At 42.7% G+C, this 22,842-nt stretch overlaps 1 protein-coding gene and 1 long non-coding RNA gene across 6 annotated transcripts in view; one reads left to right on the top strand and one right to left on the bottom strand.

The window, feature by feature from the left end:
• Nucleotides 1-18,998, bottom strand: part of LOC140724750 (uncharacterized) — a 43,815-nt gene extending 24,817 nt beyond the window's left edge. Inside the window, exons 1-3 of one of the 2 annotated variants that reach the window (XR_012098166.1) lie at nt 18,841-18,998; nt 12,044-12,158; nt 8,533-8,756 (exon numbers count right to left, since the gene is read on the bottom strand). This is a non-coding gene — a long non-coding RNA (uncharacterized lncRNA). Of the gene's footprint in view, nt 1-7,313; nt 8,757-12,043; nt 12,159-18,840 lie in introns of those variants that run through there. The other variant, XR_012098165.1, reaches the window with a different exon arrangement.
• The window catches only part of entpd5a (ectonucleoside triphosphate diphosphohydrolase 5a), a 52,105-nt gene extending 31,653 nt beyond the window's left edge, over nt 1-20,452 (top strand). For all 4 annotated transcript variants that reach the window (XM_073039272.1, XM_073039273.1, XM_073039274.1 and 1 more), the window contains 6 exons: nt 9,102-9,163; nt 12,402-12,500; nt 14,220-14,360; nt 15,973-16,029; nt 17,996-18,111; nt 18,896-20,452. In XM_073039272.1, the coding sequence (XP_072895373.1) occupies nt 9,102-9,163; nt 12,402-12,500; nt 14,220-14,360; nt 15,973-16,029; nt 17,996-18,111; nt 18,896-18,982 (562 nt within the window). In that variant the 3' untranslated portion in view covers nt 18,983-20,452. The remainder of the gene's footprint in view (nt 1-9,101; nt 9,164-12,401; nt 12,501-14,219; nt 14,361-15,972; nt 16,030-17,995; nt 18,112-18,895) is intronic.
• The last annotated feature ends 2,390 nt before the right edge of the window (nt 20,453-22,842 follow it).

The raw sequence follows: 22,842 nt of genomic DNA on the forward strand, positions 1-22,842 counted from the left end.
AGCATTGTAGAATATCCAGGTGGTATTTTGCAAACTTGAGACAAGCAACAATGTTTTTTTTTGGAGAGCAGTGGTTTCCTTTGTGGTGCCCTTCCGTGAACACCATTCCTGTTCAGTGTTTTTCTTATAGTGGACACATGAACAGAGACTTCAGCAAGTTCTAGAGATTTCTGCAGGTCTTTTGCTGTTACCCTTGGGTTCCTTTTCACCTCCTTCAGCACTGCACATTGTGCTTTTGCTGTGATCTTTGCAGGATGCCCACTCCTAGGGAGAGTAGCAACACTACTGAGTTTCCTTCATTTGTAGATAATTTTTCACCGTGGAATGATGAACAGTCAGGTCTTTAGAAATGCTTTTGTAGCCTCTTCCAGCTTCGTGCATCTCTACAATTCTTCTAAGGTCCTCTGACAGTCATATGTGTGGTGCACATGAACAGATCTTTCTTGAGAAGAGCGGGCTCTGTCAGGAACCTGACTTTGCGTATCTTTTTTTATAGGGCAGAACACCTGCAATCCTGACTGCCAATCTCATCTCATTGATTAGAATACCTGACTCCAAATAGCTTTTGTAGAAGGCATTACCCCAGAAGTGCACCTACTTATTCCAAGAAATAGATGTAATATTGGATCATTTTTTCTCAATAAGTAAATGAACAAGTATAATGTTTTTTGTGTTAGTTGTTTAATTGCGTTCTTTATCTAGTTTTAAGATGCATGATGATCTGATCACATTTTAGATCACATTTATGCAGAAATAGAAAAAATTCTACAGAGTGCACAAACTTTCTAACACCACTGTACATAGGTGTTTGCAAAGGTGGCAGACTGATCCAAGGGGGAATGACAAATTGGATGCAAAATGGACTCATTGGCAAGAAGCAAAAAAGTTTTTTTTTAAGTTGTTGAGTTTAATGTCACATGCACAAGTACATTATTTACAGGTACTTGGAAACAACATCACATACTGTTACATAAGCAGCACACACAGGGAAAGCATAAACTTAAATGGAACAAAATTGTACAAGAAAGAACATATAAAACGAAGTACATTGTAGTGCAAAGTGGTCATAGTTCACCAGACTGAGGTACTGATTAGATTGTACAGCTTGGTTTTAAGAACTAAATGATTGAAAGGAAGTTGTTCTTGAACCTGGTGATATGGGACTTAAGCTTTCTATACCTCCTTCTCAATGGTAAAGATATGGCCTGGATGGTGGGGATATTTGATAAAAATGTTTTCTTCTTGAAGCACAGCCTGATATAGATACCACTGATGGTTGAGAAGGTTGTGTGTTTGATGTATTGGGCTGAGTCCACGACTGTCTTCTCTCAGCCTGTGTTCCAACACATTTGAATTGCTGTACCAGATCATGATGCAACCAGTCGGGTTACTTACAACAGTTGTTGTTGAGTGCCATTGAGTCATTGTCACGTAATGTAGTTGCCCATAGGGTTTTCGTATGGGCAAGGTATAGAAGAAGATTGCCAGGCCTTTCTTCCGCGCAGATACTGCTACTGCCCAGGTTGTACAAACTCAGGACCATACACCTTTGAAGTCCAGTGATGATGTATCTACACAACTAGCTGGCCCAAACTGTACAACAATACAGTTTGTTAACGTGTTCAGTGACATGCAGAACATCTTTAATCTTCTAAGAAAATGACACTGCAACACCTCCTTTACAATTGCATCATGTGCTGGGTCCAGGACAGGTCATTCAGTATGTTAATATCCAGGAATTTAATGTTGCTGACTCTTTCAACTCCTGATACACTGCCATAGACTTGACATACATCTGCCTTTCTTTCCTCTTCCTGAAGTTAACAATTAATTCTTTAGTTTTATGGATATCAATAGACAACAGAAAATAGGTGCAGAAGTAGACCATTCAGGCCTTCGAGCCTGCACCGCCATTTTAAGATCATGGCTGATCAATTCCTATCAATACCCGGTTCCTGCCTTGTCCCCATATCCCTTGATTCCCCTAGCCATAAGATACCTATCTAGCTCCTTCTTGAAAGCATCCAGAGAATTGGCCTCCACTACCTTCCGAGGCAGTGCATTCCAGACCCCCACAACTCTCTGGGAGAAGAAGTTTTTCCTTAACTCTGTCCTAAATGAGCTACCCCTTATTCTCAAACCATGCCCTCTGGTACTGGACTCTCCCAGCATCTGGAACATATTTCCTGCCTCTATCTTGTCCAATCCCTTAATAATCTTATATGTTTCAATCAGATCCCCTCTCAATCTCCTTAATTCCAGCGTGTACAAGCCCAGTCTCTCTAACCTCTCTGCGTAAGACAGTCCAGACATCCCAGGAATTAACCTCGTGAATCTACGCTGCACTTCCTCTACAGCCAGGATGTCCTTCCTTAACCCTGGAGACCGAAACTGTACACAATACTCCAGGTGTGGTCTCACCAGGGCTCTGTACAAATGCAAGAGGATTTCCTTGCTCTTGTACTCAATTCCCTTTGTAATAAAGGCCAACATTCCATTAGCCTTCTTCACTGCCTGCTGCACTTGCTCAATCACCTTCAGTGACTGATGAACAAGGACTCCGAGATCTCTTTGTATTACTCCCTTACCCAACTCTATACCATTCAGATAATAATCTGCCTTCCTGTTCTTACTCCCAAAGTGGTTAACCTCACACTTATTCACATTAAACGCCATCTGCCAAGTATCTGCCCACTCACCCAGCCTATCCAAGTCACCCTGAATTCTCCTAACATCCTCATCACATGTCACACTGCCACCCAGCTTAGTATCATCAGCAAATTTGCTGATGTTATTTTCTATGCCTTCATCCAAATTGTTAATGTAAATGGTAAACAGCTGTGGTCCCAATACCGAGCCCTGTGGCACCCCACTAGTCACCACCTGCCATTCCGAGAAACACCCATTCACTGCTACCCTTTGCTTTCTATCTGCCAATCAGTTTTCTATCCATGTCAATGCCTTCCCCCCGATGCCCTGAGCTTTGATTTTACCCACCAATCTTCTATGTGGGACCTTATCAAATGCCTTCTGAAAATCAAGGTACACTACATCCACTGGATCTCCCCCCGTCTAACTTCCTGGTTACATCCTCGAAAAACTCCAACAGATTAGTCAAGCATGATTTACCCTTGGTAAATCCATGCTGGCTCGGCCCAATCCTATCACTGCTATCTAGATATGCCACTATTCCATCCTTAATAATGGACTCTAGCATCTTTCCCACCACCGATGTCAGGCTGACAGGTCGATAGTTCTCTGTTTTCTCCCTCCCTCCTTTCTTAAAAAGTGGGATAACATTAGCCATTCTCCAATCCTCAGGAACTGATCCTGAATCTAAGGAACATTGGAAAATGATTACCAATGCATCCACAATTTCCAGGGCCACCTCCTTTAGTACCCTAGGGTGTAGACCATCTGGTCCTGGGGATTTGTCAGCCTTCAGTCCCATCAGTCTTCTCATCACCGTTTCCTTCCGAATGTCAATCTGTTTCATTTCCTCTGTTACCCTATGTCCTTGGCCCATCCATACATCTGGGAGATTGCTTGTGTCTTCCTTAGTGAAAACAGATCTAAAGTACTCATTAAATTCTTCTGCCATTTCTCTGTTTCCCATAACAATTTCACCCAATTCATTCTTCAGGGGCCCAACATTGTTCTTAACTATCTTCTTTCTCTTCACATACCTAAAAAAGCTTTTGCTATCTTCCTTTATATTCCTGGCTAGCTTGCATTCGTACCTGATTTTTTCTCCCCTTATTGTCTTTTTAGTTAAGTTCTGTTGTTCCTTAAAAACTTCCCTATCATCTGTCCTCCCACTCACCTTAGCTCTGTCATATTTCCTTTTTTTTAATGCTATGCAGTCTCTGACTTCCTTTGTCAACCACTGAGGCCCCTTTCCCCCCTTTGAATCCTTCCTTCTCTAGGGGATGAACTGATTTTGTACCTTGTGCATTATTCCCAAGAATACCTGTCATTGCTGTTCCACTGTCTTTTCTGCTAGGCTATCCGTCCAGTCAACTTTGGCCAGCTCCTCCCTCATGGCTCCATAGTTTCCCCTGTTCATCTGCAACACTGACACCTCCGAGCTGCCCTTATCCTTCTCAAATTGCAGATAAAAGCTTATCATATTGTGATCACTACCTCCTAATGGCTCCTTTACTGCGAGATCGCTTATCAAATCCTGTTCATTACATAACACTAAATCCAGAATAGTCTTGTCCCTGGTCAGCTCTCGTACAAGTTGTTCCAAGAATGCATCCCGTAGGCACTCTACAAACTCCCTATCCTGTGGTCCAGCACCAACCTGATTCTCCCAGTTCACCTGCATGTTGAAATCCCCCATAACTACTGCGACATTACCTTTGCCACATGCCAATGTTAACTCCCTATTCAACTTGAACCCAATATCCATGCTACTGTTTGGTGGCCTGTAGACTACACCCATTTGGGTCCTTTTGCCCTTACTGTTCCTCAGTTCTATCCACACAGACTCTACTTCTCCTGACCCTATGTCCCCCCTTGCAAAGGACTGAATCTCATTCCTCACCAACAGGGCCACCCCACCCCCTCTGCCCACATTTCTGTCCCTACGATAGCACGTATACCCTTGTACATTCATTTCCCAGGTCTGATCTCCCTGCAGCCATGTCTCCGTTATCCCAACAACATCATAGTTACCCATTCGCACCTGGGCTTCAAGCTCATCCGCCTTATTCCTGACACTTCGTGCATTCAGAATTTTTAACCCATTTCTCCTCTCTCTGAATCGCTGCCTATTGTGCTTAACCCAGCTCCCCGAACTCCCATCGGGCTATACGTCCCTAGAATTTTGTTGTCCTTCCTACATTTACTTATTCTTTCAACACATTTAACTCCATGTTCCGTCAGACCATTCCTCTGTACACGAGTCCTCCTTATCACTTGTTCCGCCCCACCTTCCTCTACTACACACTTAATATTCCGGAACCGTGTAGTCCCCACCTGTCCTTTATTCTTCCTCTTGCTATCCTCTCTCACATTCTGGATCCCCGCCCCCTGCAAATTTAGTTTAAACCCCCCCCCCCAAGAAGCTCTAGCAAACTTCCCTGCAAGAATGTTAGTACCGCTCCAGTTCAGGTGTAAACCGTCCCTTCGGAACAGATCCCACCTTCCCTGGAACAAGGCCCAATTATCTACAAACCTGAAGCCCTCCCTCCTGCACCATCCTCTCAGCCACGTATTAGTCTGTATAATCTTTCTGTTCCTTGCCTCGCTCGCACGTGGCACAGGTAGCAATCCTGAGATTGTTACCCTGGAGGTCCTGCTCTTCAGCTTCGCACCTAACTCCCTGAACTCCCTACGCAGGACCCCCTCACTCATCCTACCCACGTCATTGGTCCCTACATGGACCACAACATCTGGATTCTTGCCCTCCCTCTCGAGAATAACCTGCACCTGATCTGAGATGTCTCGGACCCCGGCACCAGGGAAGCAACATACCATCCGAGACTCCCGATCTTCCCCACAAAATCTCCTCTCCGCCCCCCTGACTATAGAATCCCCTATCACTACCGCTCTCTTCTCTTCCCTCCTCCCCTTCCTAGTCGCGGGTCCAACCTCAGTGCCAGAGACAGGACCACTGCAGCTTGTTCCTGGTAGGTCATCCCCACCAACAGTATCCAAAACGGTATACTTATTTTTGATGGGAACGGCCACAGGGGTGCTCTTCTCTCTCTGTCTTCTCCCCCTGCCTCTCTTGACTGTCACCCATTTGCCTACCTCCTGTCTTTTCGGTGTGACTGCCTCCCGATAACTCTTATCTATCTCTGCCTCTGCCTCCCGAATGATCCGTAGTTCATCCAGCTCCTGCTCCAATTCCCTAACTCGGTCTGATAGGAGCTGCAGCCGGATGCACCTGTTGCAGGTGTGGTCATCAGGAACAACTGTGTTGACTCTGACCTCCCACATACTGCATACGGAGCACACCACTGCTCTAACTGTCTCCCCCATTACCTGATCCCAGATTAGTCAGAATAAATGAAAAACAGGCTTCTTGCCGAAGTCCTCTTGTGCCGAAGCCCGCTGAGCCAAAGCCCAGCACTCTGCTCCTGCGCACTCCGCTGCCCGCTCCTGAAAGTGGGCCGCTTTTTAAAGCCCGCGCTCACCGCTGACGTCACCCGTGCTTGCGCAGCTTTACCTTCCCCTCAGGTATTCTCCAGGTATGTCCAAGGGTCTCGGCCTACCTACAACAGCTGATCCTCCGATCTCCAGTCGTATGTCGATCACGAGCACTCCTTACTCCTGCTCCGCTGCTCGCACCGACACTGCCCGCTCCTGAAAGTATCATTTCCATATAAGGAGTAGAACAGGGGCTAAGCATGCAGCTTTGAGATGCTCCTGTGTTGAGGTCAGTGAGGAGAAGACATTGTTATTTGTCCTCACTGATTGAGATCTGCTGGTGAGGAAGTCGAGGATCCAGTTTCAGAGGTCAAGGTCTTGAAACTTGATGAAGAGTTTGAGCATCGATTTGTAGTTGATGACAGCAGCCTTTCCTGAGATTTTATAAATAACAATCACTCCTCCTCTCATTCTCTGTTCCTTTCCTGGGTTTTTTTGATGTACCGTAGATTCCGGACTACAGAGCGCACCTGATTAAAAGCCGCTGGCTCTAATTTTAGAAATAAAATCAATTTTTTAATTGTAAAGGCCGCACCGGATTTTAGGCCGCACCGGATTTTCGGCCGCAGGTGTCCCACGTTGTAATATGAGATATTTACACAGAAAGATATTACACGTGAGGATTTTTTAACTTTTAATTAAATCCATATGGTAACAAAAACAAATACATATTGCAAATGCTTTTTTTCAAACCGTGCCCGTAACGCGGCTACTTTTAAATACGTTGCGTATACTTCTTTACTGAACAACATTCCAATATCTCCTAACGACTGGTAAAAAATATATATACTACAGCCTACCAGGAAAAGTTATTGATCACCTTTAACTTAAAAGCAGCGTTCGCTCAGATCCAAAGCCGCTCGCGTAATGCGCTCCCCCCCTCCTTTCCGTTTATCGCAAACCGGCATTTTCCCACAAGACACCGCGAAACCGGGTGTGACGTCATAGCATCCCGCGATGTAGTACAGAAAACAAATATAGTTAAAACTCTTCTAACTTTAACTAGAAAATGAATTACTAAGCGAAAATATTATAAACTAAGTATGCCATAAGGCAGCACAATGCTTCGAGTGTTTTCCATGTTGATGAGGGTGAGTACAAATGACTGATTTACAATAATTTAATTGTGAAAGTGCGCTTGATTTATCGTACAATTTCATTGGACCTCTGTGAACTACTCATCAATTTTATTGGTCTACTGTTATGAGGCAAAATGTTTACGAGGCGGCATGAAAAAAAATCATGCATTAGCCGCTCCGGATTATAGGCCGCAAAGTTCAAAGCTGTTCAAAATGTGGGAAAAAAGTAGCGGCTTAAAATCCAGAATCTACGGTACATCAGATTACTGTTATCCAGATTGTCCAGAGCAGAGTGAGGAGCTAGCAAAATCGTGTCTGCCTTTGCGATCGGAAGATTGGTTTTTAGTGAGGTTCTGCTGGGCTTGCTACTTTGTCCCCAGATTTTTGTAATGTATGGTTATGATTTAGACCCATGTGTAAAAAACTTTTTTTATGTATTCATTTAAGGGATGTAGGCAGACTGAGCCAGCATTTAATTGCCCGTCCCAAGATGCCTTGAGAAGGTGGTAGTGAGCTGCCTTCTTGAACTGGTGTAGTTCATGGGTTGGAGGGTTCTGTCTAAGGAATCCTGATGAGTTTCTGTGTGGAAGGTACAAACTGCTGCTACAGTGGTTTTGTGGTGTAGTTTCTAGGTACAGTGTTTCTAAGCAGCAGATGGGGCAAAGACATGCAGGTTTGATTCAGCCTCGAGGAAAACCTGTGCTGTACATCTTACCCAATTCTAAGTTAGAAGTTTTCCCTGATGGTCACCTAAACCAAATCTTGTGCCTCTTGTAAATGTTGAGAATAACATAACCAATGACCCCCGGCTGCATAGAGCTGAGATCTGTTTGGGTTTCCTGCTATAGATTGGTATAATTAGTGGCTGCTGTCACAAGTAGTTTTCTCCACCTAAAGCACCATCAAGTGGCATCAGGAGAAATGAGTACTCCTGCAGGATTGCGTTACACACCTGAAGGAGCTGGTGCAAATTGCAAATACTCCCCTTCGCATTCTCCGTTCCTTTCCTAAGATTCTCCTCAAAGCCTCTGTAGAAGGGGCAGGGAACCCAGATTTGATTCAAAGTGGGATCAGTGCTGGCAACTCAGCAGTTACTCACCTGTGACTTGATGTGGTTTTGCATTATGCTTCAGGCTGTTCCATTCAGACGAAAAGGCCATTTTTTACGCCCATTATATAACACAGGTTTAGCAAACGTACTTCTGCCTCTGTTTTTTATATCTGGCATCAATGCACCTTTGACATACAGGTTTTAATTTTCTCAATCCACAAAGATCTGTTTTGTGGTCGTTACCTGAACTCCTGACAAATCCTCTTTCTGCCATTCCACCCAGGGGTATATTGTTCACACAAATAAACATGCCACTTCACCCCTGGGATCCAACATAGCAGCTTTATGCCAGCAAGCTCTTCTTCCATACAACGGAGTGTGTATACGTTCCACGCTTCTTGATGGGATACTGATTTACTTACAGTAACACACAAAAAGCTGGAGAAACTCAGCAGGTCAAGCAGCGTCTATGGAGGGAAATGAACAGTTAATATTTTGAGACCCTTCATCAGGACTGGAAAGATAAGAAGGAAGTTGGATGGTATAAAAGGGTGGGGGGAAAGAGTGGAGCAGAAGCTGGCAGATGATAGGTGGAGTAAAACACACAAAATGCTGGGGGATGACATTTTGGGACCAGACTCTTTGTGAACAATTCGAAAGAAAATGTTTTTGTCTGTTTTGTATAGAAATAACATTATATTGTACATTTCAAACAATTCTGTAAAACATTTAGCAACAATTTTGTGTATTACTATTACCATTAAGATTTTGCAAAAGATTCTGATTTTTTAAAAAATATTCTTGACTATTAGTTATTTGGGCTTTGGATTGAAAGTAGCAAGACTGGCTGTGCTGGGAGCACTGGAAACAAAGGGTAAGTGCATTCAAAAATTGATTATTAAAGATGTTTTAGATTGTATAATTTATAGAAGATGTCAGGTGCTAGAATTTTGCCCATTTCTCTTCTTTCCCTGGACCAATCAATTGAGAATACAGGTAAACTTGTCTTTGAACAAGTTTTTGAAGAGGAAGAAGAGAATTTTACGTGCAGGTTCCCAGAGCTCTACGATCTATCCCAATTACACTACGGGAAAGAATCTTGCTTTGGGGATAATACAATAACTTCTGGTTAGATTGTTGTTTAAAGATGTCACAAACAGAGATGTGGAGAAATTTTTCAACCTGGAGGGTGGTGAATTTGTGGAATTTATTACCACACACAGCTGTGCAGGCCAGGTCGTTGGGTGTATTTAAGACAGAGCTTGACTTAAGGTCAAGCTGGCCAAATGGACTAATTCTGCTCCTATGTCTTGTGGTCTTATAATGAAGAGGAATTCATTCAGGTTCTTGATAAACGGCTCCATTGTCATGTTTTCTAACGATCACTGTTAGAAAGTGTTTCCCCACTCACCTGCCCCCCCCCCCCAACTGCTCAACAGGAGGGAAGCTGAAATGCAAAACTTTGCAGGTGTAAGGAATCTACTATAAAAGGAGAAGCTGGGATGTTTGCGTTAGGCAGCATCAGTGAAGGGAGATGCAGTTGATATTTTTCTATTCCCAGACATTTCTCTTCTAATGAGAGAAGCTTGGGGCTGACTATAGAACCCACTGTCCCCATGGCTGAGATTCTCTGTGTGGACAGGGAAGTAAAGTCAGAATTTCCCTGGTTTGTCTGGCCGCTGCTGAGCCATGATGACTTGAGTTACAGTATTGGTGCTGAAATAATTCAGAAATTGAGGTTCTTGGTCTTCTACCTGATCGTGCGCATGGATATTAAGAGTCCTAGAACATGACAGCACAAAAACAGGCCCTTCAGCCCATCAAATCTGTGCCGAACCATAATTCTACCTAGTGAATGGTGGAGCAAACTCAATGGGTCGAATGGCCTACTTCTGCTCCTATATCTTACAGTCTTATGGTCTCATAGACCTGCACCTGGATCCTTCTATACCCCTCCATAGTTCTCCATATCCCTCCTGTCCATATACCTATCCAAATTTTTCTCAAATTTTGAAATAGATGAGCTAGCAGCTCTTTCCACACTCTCACTACCCTCTGAGTGAAGTTCCTCTTGTTCCCTTAACATTTCACCTTTCACCCTTAACCCATGACCAACCAGCCTCAGTGGAAAAAGCCTGAATCCATTTACCCTATCTATACCTCTCATAATTTTGTATACCCTCATCAAATTTATGCTCAATTTTCTATGCTCTAGGGAATAAAGTCCTTAACGTATCAGCCTTGCCCTATAACTCAGGTACTCAATACTGCCAACATCCTTGTAAATTTTCTCTGCGCTCTTTCTATCTTATTTACATCTTTCCTGTAATAATGGACTAAAGACTCCAAATTAGGGCTCACTAACATCTTTTACAATTCCCAACTCCTGTAATTAATGCATCGACTTATGAAGGCCAAAAGCTTTCTTTCTGACCTTATCTACCCGTGACAACACTTTTAAGGATCTCTATTCCCAAATCCCTCTATTCTTCCCCACTCCTCAGTGCCCTACTGATCACCATGTAAGACAAACAATACTGTGCAAAAGTCTTAGGTACATATGTTTAACTAGGGTGCCTAAGACTTTTGCTCAGTACTGTATTTGTCAACATGGAGTGAAGAATGGGTTTATAAATCTGGCGGGAGTGGTGGCAAAGGTGGGGGTGGCATGGGTACAGACACACCTAACCCTGAAACACCAGACTGGTCATTTGATTCCAAACAATTGGTTTATTGATCATTACAGAATGTCTTTCTGGTGCTTCCCACTCCTTCCCCTCTTCCTTCCTCTTTTCCAACCATGATTCCCCTCTCCATGCCCCCTTGCCACTCTCAGTCCACGATAGAGACCCATATCAGAATCATAGGATCATTGGATATAGGAGTGCAATTAGTGCATTTGGCCCATTGAGTCTGCTCCACCATGGTTGATCCATTTTTTTCCCTCTCAGTGCCAATCTCCTGCCTTCTCCCTGTATCCCTTCATGCCCAACCAATCAAGAATCTATTAACCTCTGCCTTAGATATATCAAGACTTGGCCTCTACAGCTGCCTGTGGCAAAAAACTCCACATATTTTTTACTGAGTTAAGTATTGTATGTAATTAGTTTTGCTACAACAAGTGTATGGGACATTGGAAAAAAGTTGAATTTCCCCATGGGGATGAATAAAGTATCTATCTATCTATCTCTATCTATCTAGATTCACCACTCTCTGGCTTAAAAAATAAAAATACCTGCTCATCTCTATTCTAAAAGTTCATCCCTCTATTCTGAGGCTGTGGCCTCTGGTTCTAGACTCTAGACTGTAGGAAACTTGCTCTCCACATCCACTCTATCAGGACCCTTTCATCATTCAATAAGTTGCAATTAGATTACCCCTCATTCTTCCAAATTCCAGTGAAAACAGGCTCAGAGCCGTTAAACACTCTTCATGTGACAAGCCATTCAATCCTAAAATCATTTTTGTGAGCCTCCTTTTAACCCTCTCCAGTTCAACACACCCTTTCTAAAATAAGGGACCCAGAACTGCTCACAATACTCCAAGTGAGGCCTCACCAGTGCTTTATAAAGTCTCAACATTACATCCTTGTTTTTTATCAGGGTTATCAGAATACCAGGTTTATCATCACTCACATGTGTCATGTTATTTTTTTTGCGGCAGCAGTACATAAAATAATTAAGCACGTACATATAGCTAGGGTGCCTAAGACTTTTGCACAGTACTGTAACCATCTCAAAGTGCCACAACTCACATTTGCCTGCATTAAATTCCATCTGCCACTGAAAGTCTTTTTTTTCCAGCAGGTCCAGATCAAACTTTGATGGTCTTCTTCACTGCTCTATTGTAGTTTTTGTTCTACTGTGAATCTGTGCAAGAAAATGAATCTTAATGTATGATGACATATACGTATTTTGATAATAAATTTATTTTGAATTTTGAACTAACTCTATTCACAATTGTTGCATCCTATCATGAACACATGGTAGGTATTCAGTGATAAAACACCTCTCTTTAATGAATGGTTTTAAGACTGGAATATCTTCACTATGTATCTTTGTTTTTTTTTAGACTTCTTGTATATTTCTAAAATCCATTCTTCCATTCAACAGATGAGAGCAGAAGGTACAGAAGTTCATGTCTACCACCGTTGGTGAAGGCAGAGTGGAAATTCAGTGGTGTCAACTATAAGTTTGGTGGAATGAAGGAAGGTAGAGATCACTTAACCACTCAGCCTTTGGTCTACACAGCGCTCCATACCATCTTTAGATGAGCGTCCATGAAATATTGACCCTATCTCAAAGGGCCAAATAAACGTGCTGTGGGGAACTTGGGACTTTCACAAAAAGGGCACTGTTTACGGAATACATCAGTAAACTCTTTGTGTTTACCTCTGTCTCCAATGCCACTTTTGCATGGCATTGGTTGGTTATTGCATCACAGTAGATCAAATTCTCTTATCTGCCTTGATTCAAAAAATATAACCTACATTTTAAAGAGCTCTTTTTATAATCTAATATCAGTTGGGCAAAATGTAGAGAATTAGTTTAGTGACGTGCAAAAAAACTACTAAGGTTTGGATTCCTGCTATCATCATCTTAGCTGTTTCAGAACTGAATTGTTCCAGTTAGCCCAGTTAGACCAGTTCCCAGTTAGCGCAATATTTCTTCAGTTCTCCATCAGTGGAGGAAAAACAGACTTGAACATATCCCAAAGCACTTTACATATGTGCACAGGAACCCCCCCCCCCCCTCCAAATTAGTGTTCATGGGACCTTTTTTTTAACTAATAATTATCCTTCCAATCAAAGTATCCCAGCTCTTTGAAATAATGCAGTGGAATATTTTACAGACATCATGTATCAGGTGTTTATCCCATCTGCAGTTGTGATTGTACTGCACTCTGTAGCTACTATCTTGGTGTTTTAGGCATAGATTTTTACTGGCAATATGGTAATGTAGCAGTTAGTGTAATGTTTAACAGTGCCAGTGACCCGGGTTCAATTCCCACAAATATAGAACCATAGAACATTACAGCACACAAACAGGCCTTTTGGCCCTTCTTGGCTGTGCCGAACCATTTTTCTGCCTAGTCCCACTGACCTGCACCTGGACCATATCCCTTCGTACACCTCTCATCCACGTACCTGTCCAAGTTTTTCTTAAATGTTAAAGGCAAGCCTGCATTTACCACTTCATCTGGCAGCTCATTCCACACTCCATATCTGTAAGGAGTTTGAATGTTCCCCACATCATCATATGGATTTCCTCCATGTACTCTAGTTTCCTCCCTCGTTCCAAAGTTGAACAGTTAATTGATTACACACATGTAATTGGGTGGCAAGGTCTCATTGGGCCTGTTACTGTGCTGACTCTCTAAATGAAAGGCAAATAAAATTGTTATGTCCAAATCTATGGAACCACTATTCTGTACTCCAGGCTAGAAAAGGACATTTCCGGCCAAGGATCCAATTTCTGAATACTGTCCTGTCAATATGCTGTGTGTGGTTGTTCCTTTGTGTGTCTTTCTATACTTGTTCCTCAGCAGCTTCCAAAGAGAGAAGAAAAGCAGTTCTGTAGTAAAATGCAACCTCCCTCTCAATCTGATTCGAATCAGATTAGCTTTATCTGTCATGTGTATACAGAGTGAAATGCATTATTTGTGTCAATGACCAACACAGTGCGAGGATGTGCTGGACGCACGTGTTGTCACTTCTCAGGCACCAATTTAGCATGCCCACAGACTTACTAACCCATACATTTTTGGAATGTGGAAGGAAACCCACGTGGTCACAGGGGGAACATACAAACTCCTTATAAACAGTGGTGAAAATTGAAGCCCATCACTGGTACTGTAAAGTGTTAGGCTGGATGCTACTCTACCGTGCACCTAGACAGCATGTGTAAATAGAATTATGTTTGCCCTCTCAGTTCCCTCTAGCTTCCAGTCCTGCTACACTGAAGTTATTAAGGTGATACAGCAGAAACTCGATCAGCAAGATGAGATCAAAAAGAGGAGTTTCTATGCCTTCTCTTATTACTACGATCGAGCAGTGGACGCAGGAATAATTGGTGAGTAAGGAAATGTTACAATTCCTTGGTCCTTCTGCATACTTTAGAAGCCAGTTTTGAAAAGCTTTCTTGGAAGTGCAAGAGACTGCAGGTGCTGGAAACTGGAGTAACATACAAAGTGTGTGAGGAACTCAGCCAGTCAGGCAACATCTGTGGAGGAAAATGGTCAGTCAACCATCTTGACTGGCAAGAAAGGTGGGTGGGGGAGCCAGTATGAAAAGGAAGGGTGAAGGGGTGGAGCAAGGCTGGCAAGTGATAGGTGGATCCAGGTGAGGGAAGTGATAGGCAGCCAATGGTGGGGATGAAGTCAGAATCTGGGAGGTGATGGATGGAAGTGATAAAGGGCTAAAGATGATGGAGCCTGATGGGAGAGGACAGTGTGGATGGAATAAAGGAAGGAAGGTGGGGAAAGGGAACTGTTGGGAGGAGTGTGTGAGTCATGGGTAGGTGGGGGTAGGGCAATGGAAAGGCTGAAACATAGAAAACCTACAGCACAATACAGGCCTTTCAGCCCAGAAAGCTGTGCCGAAAATGTCCTTACCTTAGAACTACCTAGGTTTACCCATATCCCTCTATTTTTCTAACTCCATGTATTCATCCAGGAGTCTCTTAAGAGACCCTATCGTTTCCACCTCCACCACCACTGGCGGCCCATTCCACACACTCACCACTCTTTGCGTTTTTTTAAAAACTTACCCCTGACATCTCCTCTGTACCCACTTCCAAGCACCTTAAAAATATGCCCTCTCATGCTAGCCGTTTCAGCCCTGGGAAGAAGCCTCTGACTATCCACATGATCAATGCCTCTCATCATCTTATACACCTCTATCAGGTCACCTCTCATCCTCCGTCACTCCAAGGAGAAAAGGCCGAGTTCACTCCACCTATTCTCATAAGGCATGCTCCCCAGTCAAGGCAACATCCTTGTAAATCTCCTCTGCACCCTTTCTATGGTTTCCACATCCTTCCTGTAGTGAGGTGACCAGAACTGAGCACAGTACTCCAAGTGGGGTCTGACCAGGGTCCTATATAGCTGCAACATTACCTCTCAGCTCTTAAACTCAATCCCACGATTGATGAAGGCCAATGCACCGTATGCCTTCTTAACCACAGAGTCAACCTGAGTAGCAGCTTTGAATGTCCTATGGACTTGGACTCCAAGATCCCTCTGATCATTCACACTGCCAAGAGTCTTGCCATTAATACTATATTCTGTCATCATATTTGACCTACCAAAATGAACCACTTCACATTTACCTGCGTTGAACTCCATCTGCCACTTCTCAGCCCAGTTTTGTATCCTATCAATGTCCTGCTGTAGCCTCTGACAGCCCTCCACACTATCCACAACACCCCCAACCTTTGTGTCATTAACAAATTTATTAACCCAAGCCTCCTCTTCCTCATCCAGGTCATGGGAAAGATGTAAAGTTATGGGTACCAGTTGGATCATGAAGAAAAGTAGAGGTAAACAGATAGAGAGGGTGCAGTTACCAGATGTTTGAGATTTGATGTTCATGCCACCACGTTGGAGACTGCCCAAGTGGAATATGAGGTGTTATTCTTCTAATTTTCTTTTGGCCATAACCAAAAATATTTTTGTTTTGTATAGATCATGAAAAGGGTGGTGTTATACTCGTGAAGGATTTTGAATTAAAAGCAGAAGAAGGTAACTGTTTTAGTTCTTTGAACTGGGAGTACAGTGGATTCCAGTTAATTGGGCCATAGCTTAATCAGGACAGCTGTTTATTTGATAAATTCTTAAAGAACAAAAACAAATTGAGAAGAATGCTGGGATTCTCTTCATTGGGAGCACCGGATGCAGTATGTCACACCAGCCGACTCACAGGTGAAGTGTTGCCTCACCTGGAAGAACTGTCTGGGGCCCTGAATGGTGGTGAGGGAGGAAGTGTAAGGGCAGGTGTAGCACTTGTTCCGCTTACAAGGATAAGTGCCAGGAGGGAGATCGGTGGGAAGGGATGGGGGGGATGAATGGACAAGGGAGTCGCGTAGGGAGCGATCCCTGCAGAAAGCAGAAAGTGGGGGGGGGGGGGGAGGGAAAGATGTGCTTGGTAGTGGGATCCCATTGGAGGTGGCGGAAGTTACGGAGAATTATATGTTGGACCTGGAGGCTGGTGGGGTGGTAGGTGAGGACAAGGGGAACCCTATCCCGAGTGGGATGGCGAGCGGATGGGGTGAGTGCAGACGTGCATGAAATGGGAGAGATGCGTTTGAGAGCAGAGTTGATGGTGGAAGAAGGGAAGTCCCTTTGTTTAAAAAAGGAAGACATCTCCTTTGTCCTGGAATGAAAAGCCTCATCCTGAGAGCAGATGCGGCGGAGACGGAGGAATTGCGAGAAGGGGATGGCATTTTTTCAAGAGACAGGGTGGGAAGAGGAATAGTCCAGGTAGCTGTGAGAGTCTGTAGGCTTATAGTAGAAATCAGTAGATAAGCCGTTTCCAGAGATGGAGACAGAAAGATCAAGAAAGAGAGGGAGGTATCGGAAATGGACCAGGTAAATTTGAGGGCAGGGTGAAAGTTGGAGGCAAAGTTAATGAAGTCAACGAGCTCAGCATACGTGCAGGAGGCAGCGCCAATGCAGTTGTCGATGTAGCGAAGGAAAAGAGGTGGCGAATATCCTTATAGGCTTGGAACATGGACTGTTCCACAAAGCCATCAAAAAGGCAGGCATAGCTGGGACCCATACGGGTGCCCACTGCACAGTTTGCTGTCTTGCACATTGCTTGTTTGTCCGTCCTGTTGGGTGCAGTTTTTCAATGGTACTATTACGTTTCTTGGATTTACTGAGTATGCCCACAGGAAAATCTCAGGTTTGTATATGGTGATCTGTACTTTGATAATAAACCTACTATGAACTTTGGAATGCAGACAAATGGGACTAGCTCGGGTAGCCACCTTGGTCAGCATGTGTTGTGTAGCTCTGACTCAGTGAAATAGATTTTTGTTCTAAAGGAGAACAGCATTACAAGGAACAAGCAGGAAAATGCTGAGTCCATGGTTAGAGAAGGGATTCAATAGTATTCACCTTTTGTATGGAAACTTAAAACTAGTTTAAGGATTGCTCCAGAAAATGCCACAGTAGCATAGCGGTTAGCATGACACAATTAAAGCTTGGGGCGTTCCACAATCAAGAGTTCAATTCCAGCACTGTCTGTAAGGAGTTTGTATGTTATCCCTATGAACACGTGGATTTCTTCCCACATTCCAAAGACATATGAGTTAGTAGATTAATTGGTCATTGTAAATTGTCCTGTGATTAGACTGGGTTTATATAGGTGGGTTGCTGGGCAACAGAGTTTGTTGGCTGGAAGGGTCTGCTCTGTGCCTAAATAAAAAATTCAAAAGCAGTAACATTTAAATTTTGCAAGGAAATGTAAAATTTACAACATTGTCATTTATGTTTTGGGAATAAAAGCTAAGCATAACTTTTTACCTTTGCGCCTTGGGTACAGTACACTGTTCTAAATTACAAATGAGTCTTTCAGAGGTACATGGGTAATACTTTACATGAAAATGTACATGTTAAAGCACAGGAAGATGACTACATGTGATGTGTTACACAACTGATGGTTTGTCATCTCTGAAGATTTACCTGTGATCTCTTTATATTGCAGTATGTGAAGACATAAACGAGGTGACAACAGGCAGTCCCTTTCTCTGCATGGATCTGACATACATCACTGCCTTACTCAAGGAAGGGTTTGGATTTTATGACGACACAAAACTCTACGTAAGCACAGCGTCTATTGTGATTTTTAATGTGTTGTAGCCAAAGAGCAAGAATGTTACAGTGCGAGGATTCTTCTGTTGTTGAGCATACCTACATGGAAAGGATACCCATGTAAAGTTTACATATAAACACCAGCTCAGACAGTACATAACTGAGTCCTGTCCTAAATGTGTCCTATCAATTTTAATTGTAAGTCTTCAATTAAGTTCACATTTTCAAAATGCTTAAGACCAGAAGTTATTGGACCAGATTCTGCTCCAGTATTTCATCACGGCTGATCCATTTCTCCCTCATCCCCAATTGCCTTTGCCTTAAATATACCCAACAACTTGGCCTCTGCAGTGGCATATTGCAGGGGATTTGCAAGCCTTACTCTGCTGATTGACAACTTCGTCTTTTAAATGTTTGCTTTTGAATATAGTAAAATGCAAGGTGAAAAATATCCAAAAATCAGGTAAGGTTGCAAAGCATTTGGAAAAAAGGTTTACCTTGAATACCTCTGAACCCCAAAAAACCCACATGTATTATTTAGCTAAACAGAAGTCAGCTTGTGAGTTTTAATGTAGAATTTAATTTGCCATGTATTTAGAGTCACAGACACAGAATGCTAGAGGAACTCAGCAGGTCAGGTATCATCTATGGAAATGAATAAAGCCTATGATCTAACTGGCTTTATAAAGAAAGAGTTAATTCTGATATCTCTTTACTGTAGATTATGGCCCAACTGACCTTGCTCTTGACAAGTTTATTTTGTGATGATATTCTCCTCCTTTGTTATTTGCAGCTGGCCAAGAAGGTCAATGATATTGAAACCAGCTGGGCACTGGGAGCAGCATTTCATTTCATCCAGTCGTTGAGGACAGCACCCTGAATTGAAAAATGTATCACTGAGCCACTGATGCACATCGACTTTGTTTGAAAATGATTTGTATTTGCCAATCAAGCAAAGTAATTTTGATTTTTCACTGAAACTGACCCAAAGACGTTTCCCGATGGTCCTCGTGGCAACATCATTTCTCCCACTGGTACAAGGAAAATGTGGGACAAAGGTTATTTTTCAGCACTTTTACAAAATGATTGGGGGGGGGGGGAAATCAAACTGTGGAGGTTTATGGACTTGGAAACAATGGGTGACACATCTTCTTGGATCTAAAATACTGAATTGCATGATAATTATGCAGAACTTCACCCACTTATTGTAATTCAGGACCAAGCTTGATATGTTCAAGTCTGCAGTAAAGCTTTAACACTTAGAAATATTCAATTGAAATGATGAAAGTTCAGAAATGGCAAGTTACACCAGACTTGATCAAATCTTAAAAAATCCTAAATGGAAGACCAGACTTTAAGATGTTTTTATCATTTAAATCTGTTGAGGCACTCGGGTTGTCAAATCTTCCTATTGAACAACTTCTGGCTCTCCCAGCAGATGAATGTGGTGAAGAGGGAGAGGATGAACTTTGCCTGTGAAGAATGAAAAGATACTTATGACAGTCTTGGATGCCAAATAACAAAAGTTAGTTTAGGGTTGGGGTTAGCCTCAGATGTTCATTTATGCAGCCTAGGGAAGGGAAGGGTTCAGAGAAAGGCCGAACACTCTTCCTCTGATATTATCACTTTAGTTGTAACTTAAAATGACACACCTTTCAGCCTCTGCATCAATTTAAATGCATCTTTCTGAATTTCAAATAGAGGATTGAAATAAAATATCTACTGGTAGAGAGGATGCAAAATCCAGCTTTAATTAGACAAAGCCAATGAATTGACTTGTGATAAACAATATCACTGTTGAGGTCTCGAGGTGCAGATTAATCAATAGTAGTGACACTGGAAAGACTAATCTTTTAAGGTTACTTCAAATGAGATATTCTATCCAGCTAATCTATATTTAAATTATTGAGAATGGACATATTTAAAGTCTTAATCAGTTTTACTGATCTAGTCTACACTACAGGGAGCTTAACTTGTTAATACTGACTCGTCCTCACTCAACAAGTTAACTCTGAAGTTTAAAACTAACCTGTTTGCAACTCAGTTTTCAACCAAATAAAGCTCTGGATTCTGGAAAACAGGAGCGTATTTTTAGCTGAGAAACACAAGTGGCTGCTGTCTGCAAATTTCTTGCAACTGCACTTGATCTCTATTCCAGAATCCATTCTAGCTCCTGCGAAACAATACTTATTTTTAAAATGTATATTGCACTTAACTTTGGCTGTAATTAATACTTTATACAAAGAGTCACTTGTGATTATTGAAAAATTTTAAGGACATCATGTCATGTAAATTTAACGTCTGATATTTTGTATCAATTATTTTTTTAATTAAACAATATTGGATATATGCACTGCTTACTGTCATAGTATCAGAATACAAAGAACAACACTAAAGTGGCCCAGTAGAGTAACAGAGTACAGCAGCAGTGACATGGGTTCAACTCCAACCACTGTAAGAAGTTTGCTTATTCTCCCCCATGAATGTCTGGGTTTCCTCCCACATTCCAATGACGTACGGGTTAGTAGGTTAATTGATCACAAGAATGTAACTGGGCCACAAGGGTTTGTGGTGCCAGAAAGGCCTGTTACCTATAAAATAAAGAATCTGCATTCCTCTCCATCAGCTTTTAGCACCTACTCAAACTCTTAAAAAAATAAACACATGCACAGCCTTCTTTATTATGCAGATGCCATTATATCTGGCAGTATATGATGTAGATTGACAATAGCACTCAAGTTTCACTCAAACAAAGATGGCCCTACAGTGGCATTGTTTTTCCAAAAGTGTTGCAATAAGGGCATAGTTAAATGAAAGTAGCCAAGTTGTTTCCTAAAAAGCTCATAGTTCATAAGCAAGGGCATTAAGGAAGGGTTTTTGTTGTAACGTGCTGCAAGTCAAACCTGACACAACCACTCAGGATGTCCCCCTTGAGCTCCTATACTTCTACACCACCACTGTCCATAGCCAGGGAACCTTTTCAGAAACCATCTGGAGCAATGAATCTTCACCAGATTTCAATCAAGTAGATGTCTTAAATTAATGCTAGTTAATGAACATGACTAGGAAGTTAATATTTTATATTCCTCTAGATACAGAGGTTCCCAATTTTTTTTAATGCCATGGACTAATATCAGTACGCAAGGACCCCAGGTTGGGAACCCCTGCTAGAGACACTAAATATGGTCCTGAAACCCCTAGTGCTGTCATCAGTTATATTTCATTTCACCCTCCTGGACAAGAATAAACTGGTATATAAATAAGAGAAAATCTGCAGATGCTGGAAATCCAAGCAACACACACAAAATGCTGGGGACTCAGCAGGCTAGGCAGCATCTATGGAAAAGAGTTCAGTCAACGTCCCGGGCTGAGACCTTTCAGTAGGTCTGGAGGAAAATACAAGCAGAGTAGAGTTAAAAGGTGGGGTGAGGGGAGGTGAAACTGGGAGGGGAAGGGATGAAATAAAGAGCTGGGAAGTTGATTGGTGGAAGAGTTACAGGCTGGAGAAGGGGGAATCTAATAGGAAAGAAAAAGGGGAGGAGCACCAGAGGGATGTGATGGACAGGCAAGGAAATGGGGATGAGGACTGGTGAGGGGGGGGGGGGTGTTGGTGGCACATCACTGGAAGTTTGAAAAATCGATATTCAATGCAATCAGGTTGGAGGCTCACCAGAAAGAGTAAAAGGTGTTGCTCCTCCACCCTGAGTGTGGCCTCATCACAATGGTAGACAGGCGATGGATTGACATATCAGAATGGGAATGAGAGGTGTAATTAAAATGGTGAAGCAGTCTCCCAATCCTTGGGAGACCCCTTTTCTTTCTTCCATGGTCTTCTGTCCTCTGCTATTAGATTCACCCTTCTCCAGCCCTGTATGTCTTTCACCAATCAACTTGCCAGCTCTTTACTTCAGCCCTCCCCCCGCTGGTATCACCGATCGCCTTGATCTCCCTCCTCTACCCCGCCCCCCCACCTTTTAACTCCAGCCCTGCAGAAGGATCTCAGCCTGAAATGCCAACTGTACTCTTTTTCCATAGATGCTGCCTAACCCGCTGAGTTCCTCCAGCATCCTGTATGTGTTACAAGGACAATCAATATTGGCTTCAATCTTTCTTTCCTGCCCTCCTCATATCTTTTGTCTCCCCTTATAATTTGAATCTGTCATTACCTCGAATCAGTTCAATGCCTGGCAGAGTATCCTAAAGATTAACAAGCTGCATGGTACAGAAACTGCACAACAGACAAGGCACCTCTAGAACAGGTATTCAAAACTGCCCAAAGCATCACCGGCACCAGCCTAACCATCAAAGGACATAGCAAAAGGACCAATAATGTCATATTAGATCCCACCCACCCTGCCCATGGATTGTGCCCATTCCATCAGGGAGGAGGCTACACAGCATCCATGCCAGGACCAGTAGACTCAAAAAGAGTTATTTTCCCCAAGCACTAATGCCAATCAACACCTCCACAAACATACCCAACCCCCTCACCACTTTACCACTTCCTGGCAGTCATCTTATGTACAGACACTCCTGTACCTAGCATCACTCTACAGCCATACAATCAATGTATACAACCTTTCTCGTGTACTGTATTTATATTTGTGTTTTTTAAAATCTGAATGTGTTTTCTTGTGCTGCATCAGACTGGAGAAATAATTGTTTCATTCTCCTTTACACTTGTGCACTGGAAATGACATTATACCAATCTTGAACAATTAGAAAAAATCCTTTCACTTC

Source organism: Hemitrygon akajei, chromosome 3, assembly GCF_048418815.1.
Source record: "Hemitrygon akajei chromosome 3, sHemAka1.3, whole genome shotgun sequence".
Taxonomy (NCBI): Eukaryota; Metazoa; Chordata; class Chondrichthyes; order Myliobatiformes; family Dasyatidae; genus Hemitrygon; species Hemitrygon akajei.